This window comes from Clinocottus analis, unplaced genomic scaffold, assembly GCF_023055335.1.
Source record: "Clinocottus analis isolate CAN_PGR_092001 unplaced genomic scaffold, fCliAna1.0.p SCAF_53, whole genome shotgun sequence".
Taxonomy (NCBI): Eukaryota; Metazoa; Chordata; class Actinopteri; order Perciformes; family Cottidae; genus Clinocottus; species Clinocottus analis.
Genome location: NW_027176211.1, coordinates 1 through 20,099, shown reverse-complemented (window position 1 = coordinate 20,099; position 20,099 = coordinate 1). Strand labels below are relative to the sequence as shown.

General features: G+C 47.1%; 2 protein-coding genes across 2 annotated transcripts; both read left to right on the top strand.

The window, feature by feature from the left end:
- The first annotated feature begins 897 nt into the window (after positions 1-897).
- LOC137803333 (fibrinogen C domain-containing protein 1-like) lies at positions 898-7,405 on the top strand. Its single transcript, XM_068601701.1, has 8 exons — positions 898-972; positions 2,280-2,395; positions 2,504-2,915; positions 3,171-3,303; positions 3,875-4,011; positions 4,272-4,368; positions 6,309-6,488; positions 6,560-7,405. The coding sequence occupies exons 1-8, from the start codon at positions 898-900 to the stop codon at positions 6,859-6,861; spliced, it is 1,452 nt and encodes a 483-aa protein (XP_068457802.1). The 3' UTR covers positions 6,862-7,405.
- Positions 7,406-8,575: 1,170 nt separating this feature from the next.
- LOC137803348 (PHD finger protein 19-like) lies at positions 8,576-15,962 on the top strand. Its single transcript, XM_068601731.1, has 14 exons — positions 8,576-8,806; positions 10,340-10,520; positions 10,612-10,693; positions 11,002-11,115; positions 11,215-11,309; positions 11,422-11,570; positions 11,644-11,739; positions 11,807-11,996; positions 12,436-12,503; positions 12,584-12,730; positions 14,067-14,127; positions 14,482-14,567; positions 14,670-14,759; positions 14,894-15,962. Exons 2-14 carry the CDS (start codon positions 10,341-10,343, stop codon positions 15,201-15,203), a joined length of 1,668 nt encoding a protein of 555 aa, XP_068457832.1. The 5' UTR covers positions 8,576-8,806; position 10,340; the 3' UTR covers positions 15,204-15,962.
- The last annotated feature ends 4,137 nt before the right edge of the window (positions 15,963-20,099 follow it).

Sequence of the window (20,099 nt, the reverse complement as noted above, 5' to 3'; positions counted from 1 at the left end):
AGTCTTTACTGACGTGTTCTATGACGAGTCTTTACTGACTTGTTCTATGACGAGTCTTAACTGACGTCTTTTATCACAAGTCTTTACTGACGTGTTTTATGACGAGTCTTTACTGTCGTGTTCTATGACGAGTCTTTACTGACTTCTTTCATGATATGTCTTTACTGACGTGTTCTATGACGAGTCTTTACTGACTTGTTCTATGACGAGTCTTTACTGACTTGTTCTATGACGAGTCTTAACTGACGTGTTTTATCACAAGTCTTTACTGACGTGTTTTATGACGAGTCTTTACTGTCGCGTTTTATGACGCTTCTTTACTGACGTGTTTTATCACAAGTCTTTACTGACGTGTTTTATGACAGGTCTTTACTGACGTGTTTTATGACGAGTCTTTGATGTTGTGTTTTGTGACGAGTCTTTACTGACGTGTTCTATCACAAGTCTTTACTGACGTGTTTTGTGTCGAGTCTTTACTGACGTGTTTTATGACAGGTCTTTACTGACGTGTTTTATGACAGGTCTTTACTGACGTGTTTTATGACGAGTCTTTACTGTTGTGTTTTGTGACGAGTCTTTACTGACGTGTTTTATGACAGGTCTTTACTGTTGTGTTTTGTGACGAGTCTTTACTGACGTGTTCTATCACGAGTCTTTATTGTTGTGTTTTGTGACGAGTCTTCACCAACGTGTTTTGTGACGAGTCTTTACTGTTGTGTTTTATGACGAGTCTTTACTGTTGTGTTTTGTGACGAGTCTTTATTGAGGTGATGGAGGAGGCTTTGTGTGAAACCATTAAGTTATGACATGAATGATGAGACAACAAACGGGAAAACACTATATCCCCCATGAGCCTTTGCAGCAGATCACCTGGCTCAGGTGTGCTTGTGTTTCAGGATGATGAACGACAGGTGGACCATCATGAACAACAGCAGCTCAGAACTCGGCAGCAAACAACCAAATAAACACAAGGTACCTATCAGCTGTTAGACCACGCCCACTATGACGCAACAGGTAACAAGACAGACAGACAGGTGGAGAGACAGATGGAGAGACTGGCAGGCAGGCAGGCAGACAGACAGGCGGAGAGACAGACAGACAGACAGGTGGAGAGACAGACAGGCAGTTAGACAGGTAGACAGACTGACAGGCAGACAGACAGGTGGAGAGACAGACAGGTAGCCAGACAGACATACAGACAGACAGGTAGGCAGACAGACAGGCAGACAGGCAGGCAGGCAGACAGACAGGCAGGGAGACAGACAGGCAGGCAGGCAGACAGGCAGACAGACAGGTGGAGAGACAGACAGGCAGGGAGACAGACAGACAGACAGACAGACAGACAGGCAGGCAGGCAGGCAGGCAGACAGACAGACAGACAGGCAGGCAGGCAGACAGACAGACAGGTGGAGAGACAGGCAGACAGGCAGGTAGACAGACTGACAGGCAGACAGACAGGTGGAGAGACAGGCAGGCAGACAGACAGATGGAGAGACAGACAGGCAGGCAGGCAGACAGACAGACAGACAGGTGGAGAGACAGGCAGGCAGGCAGATAGGCAGACAGACAGGTGGAGAGACAGACAGGCAGGGAGACAGACAGACAGGCAGGCAGGCAGGCAGACAGACAGACAGGCAGGCAGGCAGACAGACAGGTGGAGAGACAGGCAGACAGGCAGGCAGGCAGGCAGACAGACAGACAGACAGACAGATGGAGAGACAGACAGACAGGCAGGCAGACAGACAGACAGGTGGAGAGACAGGCAGGCAGGCAGGCAGACAGACAGACAGATGGAGAGACAGACAGACAGACAGACAGACAGATGGAGAGACAGACAGACAGGCAGGCAGACAGACAGACAGGTGGAGAGACAGGCAGGCAGGCAGGCAGATAGGCAGACAGACAGGTGGAGAGACAGACAGGCAGACAGGCAGTGAGTTAAATGTTAATCTGCAGCAGCTGTTGCTCAGATCTTCAGATTAAAGACAAAGACGAGATTTATACTGCAGGAGTCAAGTTACACAACAACAACACAACATCACACCAACACAACGACAAGACCACCATAACAACATGAATACAAAACAACAACAACACAGAACCTCAAGATCAGACCTTGTGTGGGTTCAGGAGGGTCTAAAGCATGCTGGGAAGTAACTGTCTGACACCACCCTCAGAAGGAAGTTCATGCGCGTGTGCGTGTGCGTGTGCGTGTGCGTGTGCGTGTGCGTGTGCGTGTGCGTGTGCGTGTGCGTGTGCGTGTGCGTGTGCGTGTGCAGAGATGCTGCAGCTTCCTGTTCTGGTCCTTTGTCACACTGCTCGTCATCGCAGTGGTCGCCACAGCAACCGTGATCATCCTGGACTTGAACCAGTATCCTCTGCCCTTCATCAGCAGGTACCTGTCTGTCTGCCTGTCTGCCTGCCTGTCTGTCTCTCCACCTGTCTGTCTGCCTCTCTGTTTGTCTGTCTGACTTGTCTGTCTGTCACTCTGGTCATGGTACAGGGGCCGAGTCTCCTCCTCCTCCTCCTCCTCCTCCTCCTCCTCCTCCTCTTCCTCCTCCTCCTTCTCGCCTGTGGTCTCGACCAATCCCAGAGAGTCTGGCGCCCTGGTCTCGGTTTCCCGGGTAACAGACGGAGAGCCAATCAGCATCTTCCTGGACCCGAACTGTCCGGACTACAGCGAGAGCTTCCTGCGCTGGGAGGCGCTGCAGAGCTCGCTGCTGCGGGCACTGGCCAATCACCAGGCCGAGGACTGGCAGGACACGGGGTTGGACCGCAGGCTGGGGGAGGAGCTAAAGGTGCTGTCGGGCCACGCCCACAACCTGAGGCAGGAGGCCGATTCGCTGAAAAGAGGTCAAGGGGTCCTGGACCAGCGTCTGGACGCGCTGCAGAGCGAGCAGAGCCGCATCATGCAGGTCACCTGAGTTAGTGTTACAGGAAATGTGAATTTATGAATAATATTATGTTCCTTATTCAACTGCAATTTATTTAAAGTCTACAACAACACTAGAAAACAAAATAAACATTGTTTATAGAATTGAATGTTAATATAAAAGGCCCACAAAAGAATTGTACAAAGGATCTAAAAACGTTTATATCAAAGTAACGCGTGATAAATTCTTTTCATAGAAAAACGGCACGATGTGTTCCTCCCTCTCTCACCTGTGCAGGTGCTGTCTGACGGTCACTCAGGTGTGTTGAAGCTGGTTGCAGGTTTCAGTGATTCTCTAACGAGCCTGCAGAGGGAGACAGAGAGTCTGAGGAGACTCAACAAGGACCTGCAGAAGGACACGAAGCACAGAGGTGACGACCTTAGAATGACCTTGTGACTTTGTCACAAGGTCTATAGAGCAACTACGGAGAATAGAGCAACAAGTCAGTGGGTTCTAGATAAACCTCCATAAGGAACTGGGTTCAGTGGGTTCTACACGGTGGTGTTGTGTCTCATGTCTGCTGTGTAAGGCTGTTTAACACTCTGCACACTGTTAACTGCAGCTGTGGTGAGACCTGGTGTCAGACCTGGTGTCAGACCTGGTGTCAGACCTGGTGTCAGACCTGGTGTCAGACCACGTTTATACTTGGGGTCGGCTACGTGAAGGTGAACCTGGTGCTGGAGAGAGCTGCGGCCACAGCAGCAGGAAGTGGAGGCCGGACGGGACCGGAAGCACTTCCTGTCTTCAGGTCTCTGGGTTGACTTTGGGTTTTTATAGCATGAACACTGTGAGGACTTTGTTCAGAAGTGGTGCTGTGATGATGCAATATGTTGTGTCAACATGTGATGCTCCTCTTGTGCGAGAAAGGAAGTGACAGTGTCGTTATTATTGTAAACGCTGAAAGTTTTTTTTTTAAAACATTATTTCTCACTCTCTCTTAGCTGTTAGACCCAGAGATTGCTCTGATGTCCGGGCGTCCGGTGTTTCTCAGGATGGAGTTTATTCGGTGTTTCCGACCCACGATCCCAACGGCTTCATGGTTTACTGCGACATGAGCACTGATGGAGGAGGCTGGACGGTGTGTGAGACACACACAAACACACACACAAACACACACACACACACACACACACACACACACACACAGCAGTCCTGCAGAGGTCAACACCCACCAGGAACGTGTCTTAAATAAAGCTGATAATAAGAACACAGCTCCAGGAGATTAACCCCGCCCCCAAATACACTTCCATAGACAGAACACGTGATAAATACAGGAAGTAGAAATGTGTTGTTTTTTTGGACCAAAGAAATCAATCATCCTAATTTGATTGCGTGCAGGTGATTCAGAGGAGGGAGGACGGCTCAGTGAACTTCTTCAGAGACTGGCAGGCGTACAGAGACGGGTTTGGAAGAAGCACCGGGGAGCACTGGCTCGGTAAAGAGAAACCTCTCTGGTTACAGGAAGACCTGCTGGTGTGCTGAGCCCAGAGGTTTCTACTGGCGGCCATTCCACCAACAAGCCGGGGGCGGAGTCAACACGCTGTAGCTAACACGCTGTAGCTAACACACTGTGGCTAACACGCTGTAGCTAACATGCTATAGCTAACACGCTGTAGCTAACACGCTATAGCTAACACGCTTTAGCTAACACGCTGTAGCTAACCTGCTGTAGCTAACACACTATAGCTAACATGCTGTAGCTAACACGCTGTAGCTAACACACTGTGGCTAACACGCTGTAGCTAACATGCTATAGCTAACCTGCTGTAGCTAACACACTATAGCTAACATGCTGTAGCTAACACGCTGTGGCTAACACACTGTAGCTAACACGCTGTAGCTAACACACTGTAGCTAACCTGCTGTAGCTAACCTGCTGTAGCTAACACACTATAGCTAACATGCTGTAGCTAACACGCTGTAGCTAACACGCTGTAGCTAACCTGCTGTAGCTAACCTGCTGTAGCTGACACACTATAGCTAACATGATGTAGCTAACATGCTGTAGCTAACACGCTGTGGCTAACACGCTGTAGCTAACACACTGTAGCTAACAAACTGTAGCTAACACGCTGTAGCTAACACACTGTAGCTAACACCTCAACTCACACTACACAACATCCTGTAGGTCTATGCTGTACTGCAAAAATTTAAATCCAAGTAAGATGAAATATCTTAAATCAAGGCATTACACGCTTGTTTTTTGATTGACAACATATTTCTTCTTATCAGGCAGTTTTTATTTTAGGGCATTTCACTTGTTTCAAGAAGTCTTGGCAAGTCAAATTTTCCTGTTCTGTTGGCAGATAATTTGTCTTATTTCAAGTAATATTTCCCTCATTTTATTACTTTTTTTTCTTGTTTTTGGAAGTTGAATTTTTGCAGTGTACACAACATCCTGTAGGTCTGTACTACACAACATCAGGATAATACGTCTCCTCACTCAGAAGGTGGATCAGCTTTGGTCCAGGTGGTTCTGGTCCAGGTTCTGATCATCTTGACTACTGTAACTCCTCCTGCAGGTCGACCTTCTGACGCCATTCGACCTCTGTAGCTCAAGCCTCAGCTAAATGAAATGTAATGGAACTGGTGGTGATCAGGATGTGATCACTTTGGTCACTCCTTGCCATCCAAGCTGACATTACTCCCTACCTGTCTCCTTACCTGTCTCCCTGCCTGTCTCCCTGCCTGTCTCCTTACCTGTCTCCCTGCCTGTCTCCTTACCTGTCTCCCTGCCTGTCTCCTTACCTGTCTCCCTGCCTGGCTCCCTACCTGTCTCCTTACCTGTCTCCCTGCCTGGCTCCCTACCTGTCTCCTTACCTGTCTCCCTGCCTGGCTCCCTCCCTGTCTCTCTGCCTGTCTCCCTGCCTGTCTCCTTACCTGTCTCCCTGCCTGTCTCCCTGCCTGTCTCCTTACCTGTCTCCCTGCCTGTCTCCCTGCCTGTCTCCCTGCCTGTCTCCCTGCCTGTCTCCCTATCTGTCTCCCTATCTGTCTCCTTACCTGTCTCCCTATCTGTCTCCCTGCCTGTTTCCTTACCTGTCTCCCTGCCTGGCTCCTTACCTGTCTCCCTGCCTGTCTCCCTGCCTGTCTCCCTACCTGTCTCCTTACCTGTCTCCCTGCCTGTCTCCCTGCCTGGCTCCCTACCTGTCTCCTTACCTGTCTCCCTCCCTGTCTCTCTGCCTGTCTCCCTGCCTGGCTCCCTACCTGTCTCCTTACCTGTCTCCCTGCCTGTCTCCCTACCTGTCTCCTTACCTGTCTCCCTGCCTGTCTCCCTGCCTGTCTCCCTATCTGTCTCCCTGCCTGGCTCCTTACCTGTCTCCTTACCTGTCTCCCTGCCTGTCTCCCTGCCTGTCTCCCTACCTGTCTGTCTCTCAGGTCTCCAGAGGATGTACTCCCTCACCAGATCCGGTGGGTATGAGTTACGGGTGGACATGGCTGACTTTGACAACGCCACAGCGTTCGCTCTGTACGGTGAATTCTCGGTTGGTCGAGACTCTGTGAACCCGGAGGAGGACGGGTACCCGCTGGAGGTGGACCAGTACTCAGGGACCGCTGGTAGGGATACTGGTGCTGTTCTCTGCAGGTTTCCCCAGGTCAAGGTACTAGCAGGTGTTCCTCTGTCCTAGGTGACTCCCTCCTAAAGCACTCTGGGATGCAGTTCACCACCAAGGACCGGGACCGGGACCAGTCAGAGAACAACTGTGCGGCGTACTACCAGGGCGCGTGGTGGTACCGAAACTGCCACACCTCCAACCTGAACGGGCAGTACCTGAGCGGAGGACACGCCTCCTACGCCGATGGGGTGGAGTGGTCCAGCTGGACGGGATGGCAGTACTCGCTCCGCTTCACCGAGATGAAAATCCGCCCTCGCAAGGAACCGGACTCCCGATCGTCTGAACCTATAGGACCTCTGACCCATGACCTTTAGACACAATCTTCTGTTACAGGACCTCTGACCCGTGACCTTTAGACACAACCCTCTGGACCTGTGACTTGTGACCTCTAGACACAACCCTCTGGACCTGTGACCCATGACCTTTAGACACAACCCTCTGGACCTGTGACTTGTGACCTTTAGACACAACCCTCTGGACCTGTGACTTGTGACCTCTAGACACAACCCTCTGGACCTGTGACTTGTGACCTCTAGACACAACCGTCTGGACCTGTGACTTGTGACCTCTAGACACAACCCTCTGGACCTGTGACCTGTGACCTTTAGACACAACCCTCTGGACCTGTGACTTGTGACCTCTAGACACAACCGTCTGGACCTGTGACTTGTGACCTCTAGACACAACCCTCTGGACCTGTGACTTGTGACCTCTAGACACAACCCTCTGGACCTGTGACCTGTGACCTTTAGACACAACCCTCTGGACCTGTGACCCGTGACCTTTAGACACAACCCTCTGGACCTCTGACCCGTGACCTTTAGACACAACTCTCTGTTACAGGCGTCCACTCCAACATTGCAGACCCAAAAAAAAAAGGTTTTATTTCTGCAACCACAGATTAATGTTGTTATAAGAAACACTTAGATGTGTAGCTATCAGTGTGTAGATATCAGTGTGTAAGTTACTTCAGAGTTAAGGAAGGAAAAGCCCCTTCAGGAAGAAGATCTTGGAGCGATGCATCAGGGCTAACAGCAAGTGAAGAATAACTCCTCCCATTGTTTAAGAACGCTTTTACTTATGATACAATGGATCAATAAAGCTTATCGACTTATGTATGTGTATATATATGTGTGTAACTATAATTATAAATGATATTTTCTACATCACACGAAGAACCCATCGTTGTCCCAATAAGATGAACGATGACGTGATGATTCTAAAAGCCCCGTCATTTAAAAGACAATCTTTTCAAAATAAAAGATCAAAGTTGAACAGATGAACGTGGGTCCAGTCCCATGTCCTCCCTCACGGACTCTTCAGTTCTGTCCCGTTGTCTCTTGGAGGGCCTGAGAGCTCTGTGGTGACGTGTTGAGCCATTTATGAACCTTTTAGTCGACATTTGATGCTGACTTTTCCTACAATGGTTACAATTACCCACAATGCATTGCAACGTGAGGTTAAACGCGCAGTATCCCAATGGAAGAATGGAGACGTAAAAAGAAAAAGGTTAAACAAAGAAGCACGTGATAAAATACCCTTACAACATTATGGAACATAAAAACATGAATTACAGGAATGCAAGCAAATATATATATTTTTGTACATTCATCAAGCATTTTATTTTGACAAAAACGAGTAAATAAATAGTTTAAAATGACTTCTTATCTCGTGAGGAAGACGTTGAAACCAGTGAATAAAAAGAATAAAATGAATACACAATTGCACACAATGTGTTTTAATGTAGTCACGTGATATTGCAGCAAAGGGCCGTCATTCATATTTACACCATCGAGTCCTGAAGACTCAACTCAACCAGTTAGAGGTGACGTCAGTGAGTCTCTGAGGGCTCGAGGCTTTGGGGGAGATTGGGATTGGGCCGTTGATGGAGTTCTGAAGGAGGCGGTACTTCCTGGTGTGACGTGATGACGCTGCTGGAACGTGATGACGTCGCTGATGACGCAATGACACGGTATGCAAATTAGGACTGGCAAAACCTCCTCCTGTGATTCGCGGGAAAAAGAAAAAATGGCGACGGTCGAAGTTTGAAGTTTAGCGCCACGAAAACGGAGAGAGAGAAAAAGAGGGAGAGGGAGTGAGACAGAGCGAGGGAGAGTGAGACAGAGACAGAGTGAGAGGGAGTGAGACAGAGACAGAGGGAGAGGGAGTGAGACAGAGGGAGAGGGAGTGAGACAGAGACAGACACGGAGACAGACTCGAGGACAACCTGTTTGTCGGTGGCTCGGAGGACCAGAGGACGTAAGACAGCTTCATATTATAACTCTATCTTATCACTGTATTACTGTGTGTTATGTTACATGTATACTGTGTAATATACACTTATATACCTGTACTGTGTAATGTACACTTACATACATTTACTGTGTACTGTGTAATTGTCTGTGTACTGTCCATACAGTCAGTACTGTCTGTATCGACATCATATTCACTGCTTATTCTTTTCTCTGGACGGATGCAAACTACATTTCGTTGTCACAGTACTTCTATGTGCGAAGACAATACAGTTGAATCTGAATCTAATATACACTTATATACATGTTTACTGTGTAATATACACTACATTCAGTATAATATACACGTATATACATTATGTATAATATACACTTATATACATTCTGTATAATATACACGTATATACATTATGTATAATGTACACTTATATAAATGTATACTGTGTAATATACACTTATATACACATGTATACGGTATAATATACACTTGTATACATGTATACTGTATAACATACACTTATATAATACACTTACTGTGTAATATACACTTAACGTTATATACATGTGTATACATGTGTGTGCGTCTGTCTGTGTGTGTGTCTGTGTTTGTGTGTGTGTCTGTGTGTGTGTGTATTTGTATATGTATGTGTGTGGGGTTGTGTGTGTGTGTGTGTGTATTTGTATATGTGTGTGTGTGGGGTTGTGTCTGTGTTTGCGTGTGTGTGTGTGTGGGGTTGTGTCTGTGTTTGCGTGTGTGTGTGTGTGTATATGTGTGTGTGTGAGGTTGTGTCTGTGTTTGCGTGTGTGGTGTTGTGTTTGCGTGTGTGTGTGTGTGTGTGTGTGTGTGTGTGTGTGTGTGTGTGTGTGTGTGTGTGTGGTTGGTTAGTCGTTAAACGGTTCTGATGAGTTCAGGAATGAATCACAGCCACAACCTGTCTCACTGACAATGTGTCTGTCTACCTGTCTGCCTGTATGTCTTTCTATATGTCTGTCTGCCCACCTCTCTATCTGTCTGTCTGTCCAACTCTCTATCTGTCTGTCTGTCTCTCTACCTGTCTGTCTTTCTACCTGTCTGTCTACTTGTCTGTTCGTCTCTCTACTTGTTTGTCTTCTTGTCCTAATAGTCCTATGTTTCTTTGACAGAAACTATATTTACAGTTTGTAAAACAACATTATAAATATCTCATATTTATTCACATATTAACATAAACAGCTTCCTGAACACAAATATATAATATAACATTTAACATAACATGTTATCTGTAATATAAGATGTTATCTTTAATATAACACGTTGTCTTTAGTATAACATGTTAAGACTGTATAACATGTTAAGACTGTCATATTAAAGACTGGACCAGTCTTTAATATGACATTTAACATGTTATCTTTAATATAACATGTTATCTTTATATTTAACCATGTTATTGTTAAGCTAGGAACCCTTGACCAAAACAAGTCTCTACCTTTATGTCTCTCTCTACTTGTCTGTCTCTCTCTACCTGTCTGTCTCTCTTTCTACCTGCCTGTCTCTCTACAGGATGTTTGAGGACCTGATTGAAGCCTTCTGTGGTATTGAGCCTCAGATAAATCAAGGGGGCGGAGCATGTCGGAGAGGGAGGAGTCCCCCGGGGGAGGGGACGGAGTCCAGTCTGAGTGTTGGACAGTTCGTCCTCTGTCATTGGTCAGATGGACTCTACTACTTGGGCAAGATACAGAGGGTGAGACAGATACAAGTACACTCGTTCCTCATTAGTTGCTGGTGGCCTCTGATTGGTTGGTCAACATCTCTGTGCTCTTATTGGTGGACAGGTGAGCCCGCCACGGCAGAGCTGCTTCGTCACGTTTGAGGACAACTCCAAGTTCTGGGTCCTCTGTAAGGACATCCAGCATGGTAAGAGACAGACAGGTAGAGAGAGAGAGACATGTTGAGAGACAGACAGGTAGAGAGAGACATCAGTATGTTGAGAGACAGACAGGTAGAGAGAGACATCACCATGTTGACAGACAGACAGGTAGAGAGAGAGAGACATGTTGAGAGACAGACAGGTCGAGAGAGACATCAGTATGTTGAGAAACAGACAGGTAGAGAGCGAGACATCAACATGGTGAGAGACAGACAGGTAGAAAGAGAGACATGCTGTTTCTGACGTCTCTCTTTACTATGACTCTCAATCACAATCTTGTCCAATCACGTTGTAGCTGGAGTGCCGGGGGAAGAACCTCGCTGCTCTGTGTGTCAGGAGGTGGAGCCAAACTCCGACAGCCAATCAAACCCCAACAACCAGATCCTCATCTGTGGGAAATGTGGCATCGGTAAGTGTGACAGACAGGTTAATCTGAGACAGTAGAGATACTAGAGACAGTAGAGACAGTTGTGTAAGAACCACCATGACGCGTCTTCCTGTCCTTCAGGGTTCCACCAGCAGTGCCATGTTCCTCCTGTAGAGGGCAGCGTCAGCATCAGCCCCTGGTTCTGTCGACGTTGTGTGTTCGCTCTGGCTGTCCGGGTATGAACCCAGTATAAACTGTCTGTCTGACTGTCTGTCTTACTGACTACCTGTCTGACTGACTACCTGTCTGTCTGACTACCTGTTGGACTGACTGTCTGTTTCTCCCCAGAAAGGGGGTGCTCTAAAGAAGGGTCCTGTAGCCAAGGCGCTGGCGGCCATGAAGCAGGTGCTGCTGTACGACCTTGAGGCTCTGGACTGGGACTCGCAGCACCGAACCAATCAGCAGCAGTGTTATTGCTACTGCGGAGGCCCCGGAGAGTAAGACCGTCTAATCGGAGACACTCGCTCCCTGTGACATCATTTCCCCAGACTCACCTGTGTTGTGTTGCAGGTGGTACCTGAAGATGCTGCAGTGCTTCAGGTGTCAGCAGTGGTTCCATGAGGCCTGCACCCAGTGTCTGCAGGAGTCTATGATGTTTGGAGACAGGTGAGGTGGCTCCTCCTCCTTCCTCCTCTGTGTGCGGTGAGCCATGTCTGATCCTTCTCCTCCTCAGGTTCTACCTCTTCCTGTGCTCGGTGTGTAATAAAGGATCCGAGTACGTCCGCCGTCTGTCCCTGCGCTGGGTGGACCTGGTCCACCTGGTCCTCTACAACCTGTCCGTCAGCAGCAAGAAGAAGTACTTTGAGCTGGATGAGGTTCTGGCCTTAGTCTCTGCAAACTGGGAACACTTACAGCTCGGGAAGGTACTAACTAGACCTGGACCAGACTGCTCAACTAGACCTGGACCAGACTGCTCATCTAGACCTGGACCAGACTGCTCAACTAGACCTGGACCAGACTGCTTAACTAGACCTGGACCAGACTGCTCAACTAGATCTGGACCAGACTGCGCAATTAGACCTGGACCAGACTGCTCAACTAGACCTGGACCAGACTGCTCAACTAGACCTGGACCAGACTGCTCAACTAGATCTGGACCAGACTGTGCAACTAGACCTGGACCAGACTGCTCAACTAGACCTTGACCAGACTGCTCATCTAGACCTGGACCAGACTAAGCTAAACTCAACCTTGTCCAGACTAAGCTAAACTCAACCTGAACCAGACTAAGCTAAAATAAACCTGACTAGGACTGACCAAGGCTATCCAAGCCTGAGTTTAACACACCTGTCTTCTGTTTAGTTGTCTAACACTCCTCCGGCAGACAGGGGGCAGCACCTGCTGGACGCTCTGAACAAATACAAGAGCAAGTAAGAATCACAGGCTTAAATACTTCAACCTTTAATACATTATGTTTGATCATGTGTGTTCATGATGTGCTTGTGTTGAGGTTTCTGTGCGGAAAGGAAATCAAGAAGAGGAAATGCATCTTTCGTCTGAGGACTAGAGTCCCTCCCAACCCCCCCTCCAAACTGTTTCCTGAGCGCGCTCACAACGACGGAGGGCAAGGCCATGTGAAAGGCGTGGCCAGGAATAGGTAGTTCTCCTCCACCTCTCCTTTACTAGGTCTCTGGACTAGTTTTTACATTTATAGTCATGCACCTGCAAAACTTTGACTTCAGAACGTTCAACTGGGAAAATTTTGACCTCCCAGTTGTCTGGAACGCAGGAGTAGTCTAGTTCAGTGACTCAACTGGTGGGTTTGCGACCCACTAGTCCTAAAACCAGAGGGTAGTCCAGTTTCTAGTCCTAAAACCAAAGGGTAGTCCAGTTTCTAGTCCTGAAACCAGAGGGTAGTCCAGTTTCTAGTCCTAAAACCAGAGGGTAGTCCAGTTTCTAGTCCTGAAACCAGAGAGCAGTCCAGTTTCTAGTCCTAAAACCAGAGGGTAGTCCAGTTTCTAGTCCCAACATCAAGGGTAGTCCAGTTTCTAGTCCTAAAACCAGAGGGTAGTCCAGTTTCTAGTCCCAACATCAGAGGGTAGTCCAGTTGCTAGTCCTGAAACCAGTGGGTAGTCCAGTTTCTAGTCCTAAAACCAAAAGGTAGTCCAGTTTCTAGTCCTAAAACCCGAGGGTAGTCCAGTTTCTAGTCCCAATATCAGAGGGTAGTCCAGTTTCTAGTCCTAAAACCAGAGGGTAATCCAGTTTCTAGTCCTAAAACCTGAGGTTAGTCCAGTTTCTAGTCCTGAAACCAGAGGGTAGTCCAGTTTCTAGTGCTGAAACCAGAGGGTAGTCCAGTTTCTAGTCCCAACACCAGTAGGTTGTCTAGTTTCTAGTCCCAACACCAGAGGGTAGTCCAGTTTCTGATCCTAAAACCAAAAGGTAGTCCAGTTTCTAGTCCTAAAACCCAAGGGTAGTACTGTTTCTTGTCCCAACATCAGAGGGTAGTCCAGTTTTTAGTCCTAAAACCAGAGGGTAGTCCAGTTTATAGTCCTAAAACCAGAGGGTAGTCCAGTTTCTAGTCCTAAAACCAGAGGGTAGTCCAGTTTCTAGTCCTAAAACCAAAGTGTAGTCCAGATTCAAGTCCTAAAACCAGAGGGTAGTCCAGTTTCTAGTCCTGAAACCAGAGGGTAGTCCAGTTTCTAGTCCCAACACCAAGGGTAGTCCAGTTTCTAGTCCCAACACCAGAGGTTAGTCCTGTTTCTAGTTCCAACATCAGAGGGTAGTCCAGTTTGTAGTCCTAAAACCAGAGGGTAGTCCAGTTTCTAGTCCTGAAACCAGAGGGTAGTCCAGTTTTTAGTCCTAAAACCAAAAGGTAGTCCATTTTCTAGTCCTAAAACCAGAGGGTAGTCTTGTTTCTAGTCCCATCATCCGAGGGTAGTCCAGTTTCTAGTCTTGAAACGTGTGTGTGTGTGTGTGTCTGTGTGTGTGCACAGTGCTTCAGCTGAGAGGAGGAAGAGAAAGTCCAAATGGCTCTTGGAAGAAGCAATCCCTAACGTAAGACTCTCACTCCTGTTCTACTTTTCTGTTCTGTTGTTCTCTAAACAGAACCCCCATGTGCAGAATCAGATGTTCTCTAAACAGAACACCTGTGTACAGAATCAGTTGTTCTCTAAACAGAACCCTTGTGTGCAGAACCAGATGTTCTCCAAACAGAACCCCTGTGTACAGAACCAGTTGTTCTCTAAACAGAACCCTTGTGTGTAGAACCAGATGTTCTCGAAACAGAACCTCTGTGTGCAGAACTAGATGTTCTCGAAACAGAACCCCTGTGTGCAGAACCAGTTGTTCTTTAAACAGAACCCATGTGTGCAGAACCAGATGTTCTCTAAACAGAACCCCTGTGTGCAGAATCAGGTGTCCTGCAGCTGGACCTCTCACCACCACATGGCCAACATCTTTGACTTCACTCTGGACGAACTGCAGAGCCTTAAGAGGTGAACCATGAATATTAAAACCTGATCAATATTATAGAATAATCTGGTCAATACATCATGTGTCAGTATTGATCAGTTATTGACCAATACATCATGTGTCAGTGTCTCCAGCAGGTCTCTCAGTATTGATCAGGACTCCACTGATGTCTCCACCTCAGGTTCTGCTACCACCAGCAGCTCCTGTACCTCCAGGTCCAGAGAACATCCTCTTCCTCTATTTTCATCTTCTGTCCTCATCTTCATCCTTAAACTGTGCTCTTGAGGCTCCTCCCCTATAGGGGCATGTCTGGCTGAGTGTCTCTGACCTTTGACCTTTGTGTCCTCAGGAGTCGACTTGGCAGCAGGAAGAGGAAGTTGCCCAGCAACAGCTACAGTCAGTGGGCCAGTCGCAGCGAGGGGGGGGAGGAGCCTTTTGGGATGCTGGGAGACCACCTGACCACAGACTCCTCCCACTTTCTGTCTGACTCCGCTCAGATCCCCTCTGACTCCTCCCACCTCCACTCCTCCATCTCCTCGTACTTTGGAGTGGCGGGCCGGCTGACCAATGGGGAGAGGTACCAAGTGCTGGCCCGCCGGGTCACCGCTCAGGGGGCGGTCCAATACCTGCTGGAGTGGGAGGGGACAACTCCATATTAGGGCGTGAGACGCTCTGATCCCTCCTCCTCCTGGCTGCCGATTGGTGCAGATCAATGTATTTAAATCCACAATCAATGAACCGGATCTGAGCAGACGCGATGACCCAGAAGTCTTCTTCCTCTTCCTCGTCTGTGAGACGCCTGGAGGAAGAAGAATCAAAGCTGATCAGGAGGCTGAGCCAAAGAGACACACACACACACACACAGTACACACACATGCAGACACACACACAATACAAGCACATGCAGACACACACTAGTCAGTTCAGTATTGGTTTCTCTTCTTTGATGTTAAACGTTGTCAGAGCCCCAAGATGTCACACTGCTCCTCTCCCTCTCCTCCTCTTTCTCCTCCTCTACTCCTGTGTTTGGCGAGGAAGAAGAGGCGGAGAGGAAGAGCAGGTGAACCGTGAGCTTCTCCATGTTCTGGTCTCGTGTGAAACATGGACAGAAACTAAAACTCCCAGAGTTCTGTGTTTTCTTGCACTATTGTTCAGTATCTATGCAAACAGCTCAATATCATGACTGACATCAGAGGTTAGCTCCAGGCTAACACACCCCTTTAGTTTGAATGAAGAATGCTAACCGCTAACATTAAAATGTCACGCTGTCACTTTAACCCTGCAGCTTGTCCTTGCTGCCACGGTAACCGTGCTCCCCTCCCATTGGTCCGTTGCTCACATGACTGTATGTCGGCTTATCTTCTGTTGAGCCAACCAGCTGCCAGCTTTCTCAATAAAGAACCTGTTGCTTAACCTTTGACCTCCTGAGTCTGTGTGTGTGTGTGTGTGTGTGTGTGAGAGAGTGATTGTCAGAGTGTGTGTGAGAGACAGGTGATAATCTGTTGATTCTATTAGGTGTTCAACATGAAGTCAGGTGGTTGAGGTTCCTGCAGACAGACGGGTTAGTCTGACAGCATGACGAGATCGACCACAGCTCCTCTACCTGTCTGTGTGTCTACCTGTCTCTCTGAATCTACCTGTTTGTGAATCTACCTGTCTGTGTGTCTACCTGTCTCTCTGAATCTACCTGTCTGTGAGTCTACCTGTCTCGTGTGGCTACCTGTCTCTCTCTGGATCTACCTGTTTGTGAGTACCTGTGTGTCTGTCTACCTGTCTCTCTCTGAATCTACCTGTTTGTGAGTACCTGTCTGTGTGTCTACCTGTCGCTCTCTGAATCTACCTGTCATGTGACAAACCAGGAAGTTGTATTTACATGATTTTATGTTCATCATTATTCTACCTGTCTCATTACTCTCAGCCTGTCTGTCTCCTGTTTACCTATCTACCTTTTTTTCTACCTGTCTCTCTCACGTGTCCTACCTGTTTCACTCCAGTCTGCATCCTGTCTATCTATATATTTCGTTCCGTAGATTACCCAGAATTCTGTTTTCTGTGCCTGAGACATGGAGGAGCTGGTGAAACACCTGTCAAGGTGTCAACACATGGGCTGGATGAATGTGATTGGTGAGTGGATGATTGACAGCCAGATGCCATTAAGTCTACCTGTTCTCTACCTCTATTTGTTCTCTACCTGTTTATAAGTTCTCTACCTGTGTTCCACCTGTTCTCTACTTGTGTTGCACCTGTTCTCTACCTGTGTATCTGTTCTCTACCTGTGTTCTACCTCTCTACCTGTGTTCTACCTGTTTTCTAACTGTTCTCTACCTGTGTATCTGTTCTCTACCTGTGTTCTACCTCTCTACCTGTGTTCTACCTGTTTTCTAACTGTTCTCTACCTGTGTTCTACCTGTTCTGTACATGTGTTCTACCAGTTCTCTACCTGTTCTCTACCTCTCTACCTGTGTTCTACCTGTTCTTTACCTGTGTTCTACCTGTTCTCTATATGTGCTCTACCTGTGTTCTACCTGTTCACTACCTTGTTCTACCTGTTCACTACCTTGTTCTATCTGTTCTCTACCTCTCTACCTGTGTTCTATATGTTCTCTACCTGTTCTCTACCTCTTTACCTGTGTTCTACCTGTTCTTTACATTGTTCTACCTGTTCTTTACCTATGTTCTACCTGTTCTCTACCTCTTTACCTGTGTTCTACCTGTTCTTTATGTTGTTCTACCTGTTCTTTACCTATGTTCTACCTGTTCTCTACCTCTTTACCTGTGTTCTACCTGTTCTTTACGTTGTTCTACCTGTTCTTTACCTATGTTCTACCTGTTCTCTACCTCTTTACCTGTGTTCTACCTGTTCTTTATGTTGTTCTACCTGTTCTCTACCTGTGTTCTACCTGTTCTTTACCTGTGTTCTACCTGTTCTCTATATGTGCTCTACCTGTGTTCTACCTGTTCACTACCTTGTTCTACCTGTTCTTTACCTTGTTCTACCTGTTCTCTACCTCTCTACCTGTGTTCTATATGTTCTCTACCTGTTCTTTACCTGTGTTCTATATGTTCTCTACCTGTTCTTTACCTGTGTTCTACCTGTTCTTTACGTTGTTCTACCTGTTCTTTACCTATGTTCTACCTGTTCTCTACCTCTTTACCTGTGTTCTACCTGTTCTTTACGTTGTTCTACCTGTTCTCTACCTGTGTTCTACCTGTCCTCTACCTGTGTTCTACCTGTTCTCTACCTCTTTACCTCTACCTCTGTGTTCTACCTGTTCTTTGCGTTGTTCTACCTGTTCTCTACCTGTGTTCTACCTGTTCTTTACCTGTGTTCTACCTGTCCTCTACCTGTGTTCTACCTGTCCTCCACCTGTGTTCTACCTGTCCTCTACCTGTGTTCTACCTGTCCTCTACCTGTGTTCTACCTGTCCTCTACCTGTGTTCTACCTGTCCTCTACCTGTGTTCTACCTGTGTTCTACCTGTCCTCTACCTGTCCTCTACCTGTGTTCTACCTGTTCTCTACCTGTTTATCTGTTGTTTCCTGGTTCTTTCCTTTTGAAGCAGGTTGTTTGGCTTCATGGGGTCAGAGAGACACAACTTTAGACCGTAACCCTAAATCAAACTTTAAAACGTCGACAAAAGTCTGGAGTTAATTTGCCTAGTTGGGCATTTGTTGATATCTCGCACAGTTTTCATGTAATTATTGTTTTAAGTTCAGTAAAAGTGTTTGGACAGTTTCAGGGTTTTCAATGGGTGTGTATGGCACAGAGTGTTGTTAGAGCTGAGCACCAGCTGACAGAGTGAGAGACAGAAACTGGTGAACAAATAAAACGTATTCTGTCTTTACTCCACGATGTCCACTCTTCAGACACCATTGTTGGATAAAACAGCGGATGTTGTGTTTGTGGTGCACATGCGTCGTGGAACCAAACAAACTTATACTTTCTGTCAGCGAGCCTGAAAGCAACATGAAGTCCGACCAACTGCCAATTGAAAATCCAGTTCGGTCCTCCCTCCCTCACTGAACCCGGTGATGTCATGACAACACCTGTGCCCCTCCATGGCGCTGCCATGGCAACCAGAGAAAACTGAGCTGTCAGCTGACGCCACGCTGGTCACCATGACGACGAGAGCACACGGCGCTTCATCGCCGATCGGTTCAACACAAACCAACTCCTCATGACTTAAAGAGACAGCGTGATGAACTACGGCTCTGGTTGAGACCTTCTCGTTCCAGCTGCTGTACATGTTTCAAGCACTAACATGTCCGATGGAAGCCGTGATGCTGAGGTCTTTGTTCATGTGATGATGTCACAGAGTTGAAAAGCGCCTCCATCAATTGGCTGTCGTGGGGTCGGGTGGCGGAGCCCGACATCTGGACCAGAATGTTCTGCATCCTGTCCGGTTCTCAGTTACTGATGCTGAGCAGCCTTGAGGTGGGAACCCGAACGCATCGTCACGTTTACTACAAATAAATAAAAAATAAATAAAAGTAACTTTTAATAGAGGATATATATTAGTTATATTATAAAATATTCCTAACTTTGTGATTGTGTTTAGGCCAGCAGAGAAGGCCTAGCTGGCCCTGACGGCCGCCACTGATATATTATTGAGGAAGACTCTCCTCCTCTTCCTCTCAGGTTCATCCTCTTCTTCTGGCTGAGAGGGCGGAGCTCTGCGCTGTCTGGCTGCTGAGATACTCGCTCCATGTGACCACAGCACCTCCTGGCCCCGCCCACAAAGGTGAGGACGCCATTTGGAGACAGACAGGTACAGACAGACAAGTACAGACAAACAGGTACGTACAGACAGACAGGTACAGACAGACCAATACAGACAGACCAATACAGACAGACAGGTACAGACAGACCAGTACAGACAGACATGTACGTACAGACAGGTACAGACAGACAGACAGACAGACAGACAGACAGACAGGTACAGAATAAAGTCAGGTAATTAAATGAAAAGTGAACAAGATGGCAGCCTCGGTGTGTTGGTGCTCATTGTTTTTTGTTGTTTTCGTCTTAAACTCTGTTTTGTTGTTGTTGTTATGTTGTGATACCCCTTCCGCCATGACAAATTCCTCGTTTGTACTAACTCATGTGGCAATAAAAAAGATTATGATTCTGATTAATTAACTGTTATTACATCAATACCTGTTATTAATGAGCTCTACCCATGATCCTCTCTGTTCCAGATGCTCCTGAGAGACGTTTCCGCCGACTGAGCATGCCCAGTAGCTCTGCTGTGGACACGCCCACCTCCAGAGTCACGGTAAACACACACACACACACACACACACACACACACACTTCCCAACTGTGATCTGCCTGTCGTTTCCATGGTAACAGGAGCTACGAATGACATCATCACAAAGTCTGCACTCCACAACCCATAATAATAAATCATATTAATAATATTGCAATGATCAGTGACAGATGATATTAATAATAATATAAAATAATACAAGCTAGTAATAATAAATAATAATGTATCATAATCAATATACAATATTCTATATTAATAATAATTATTAGTCTTAGAGATAGTGAGA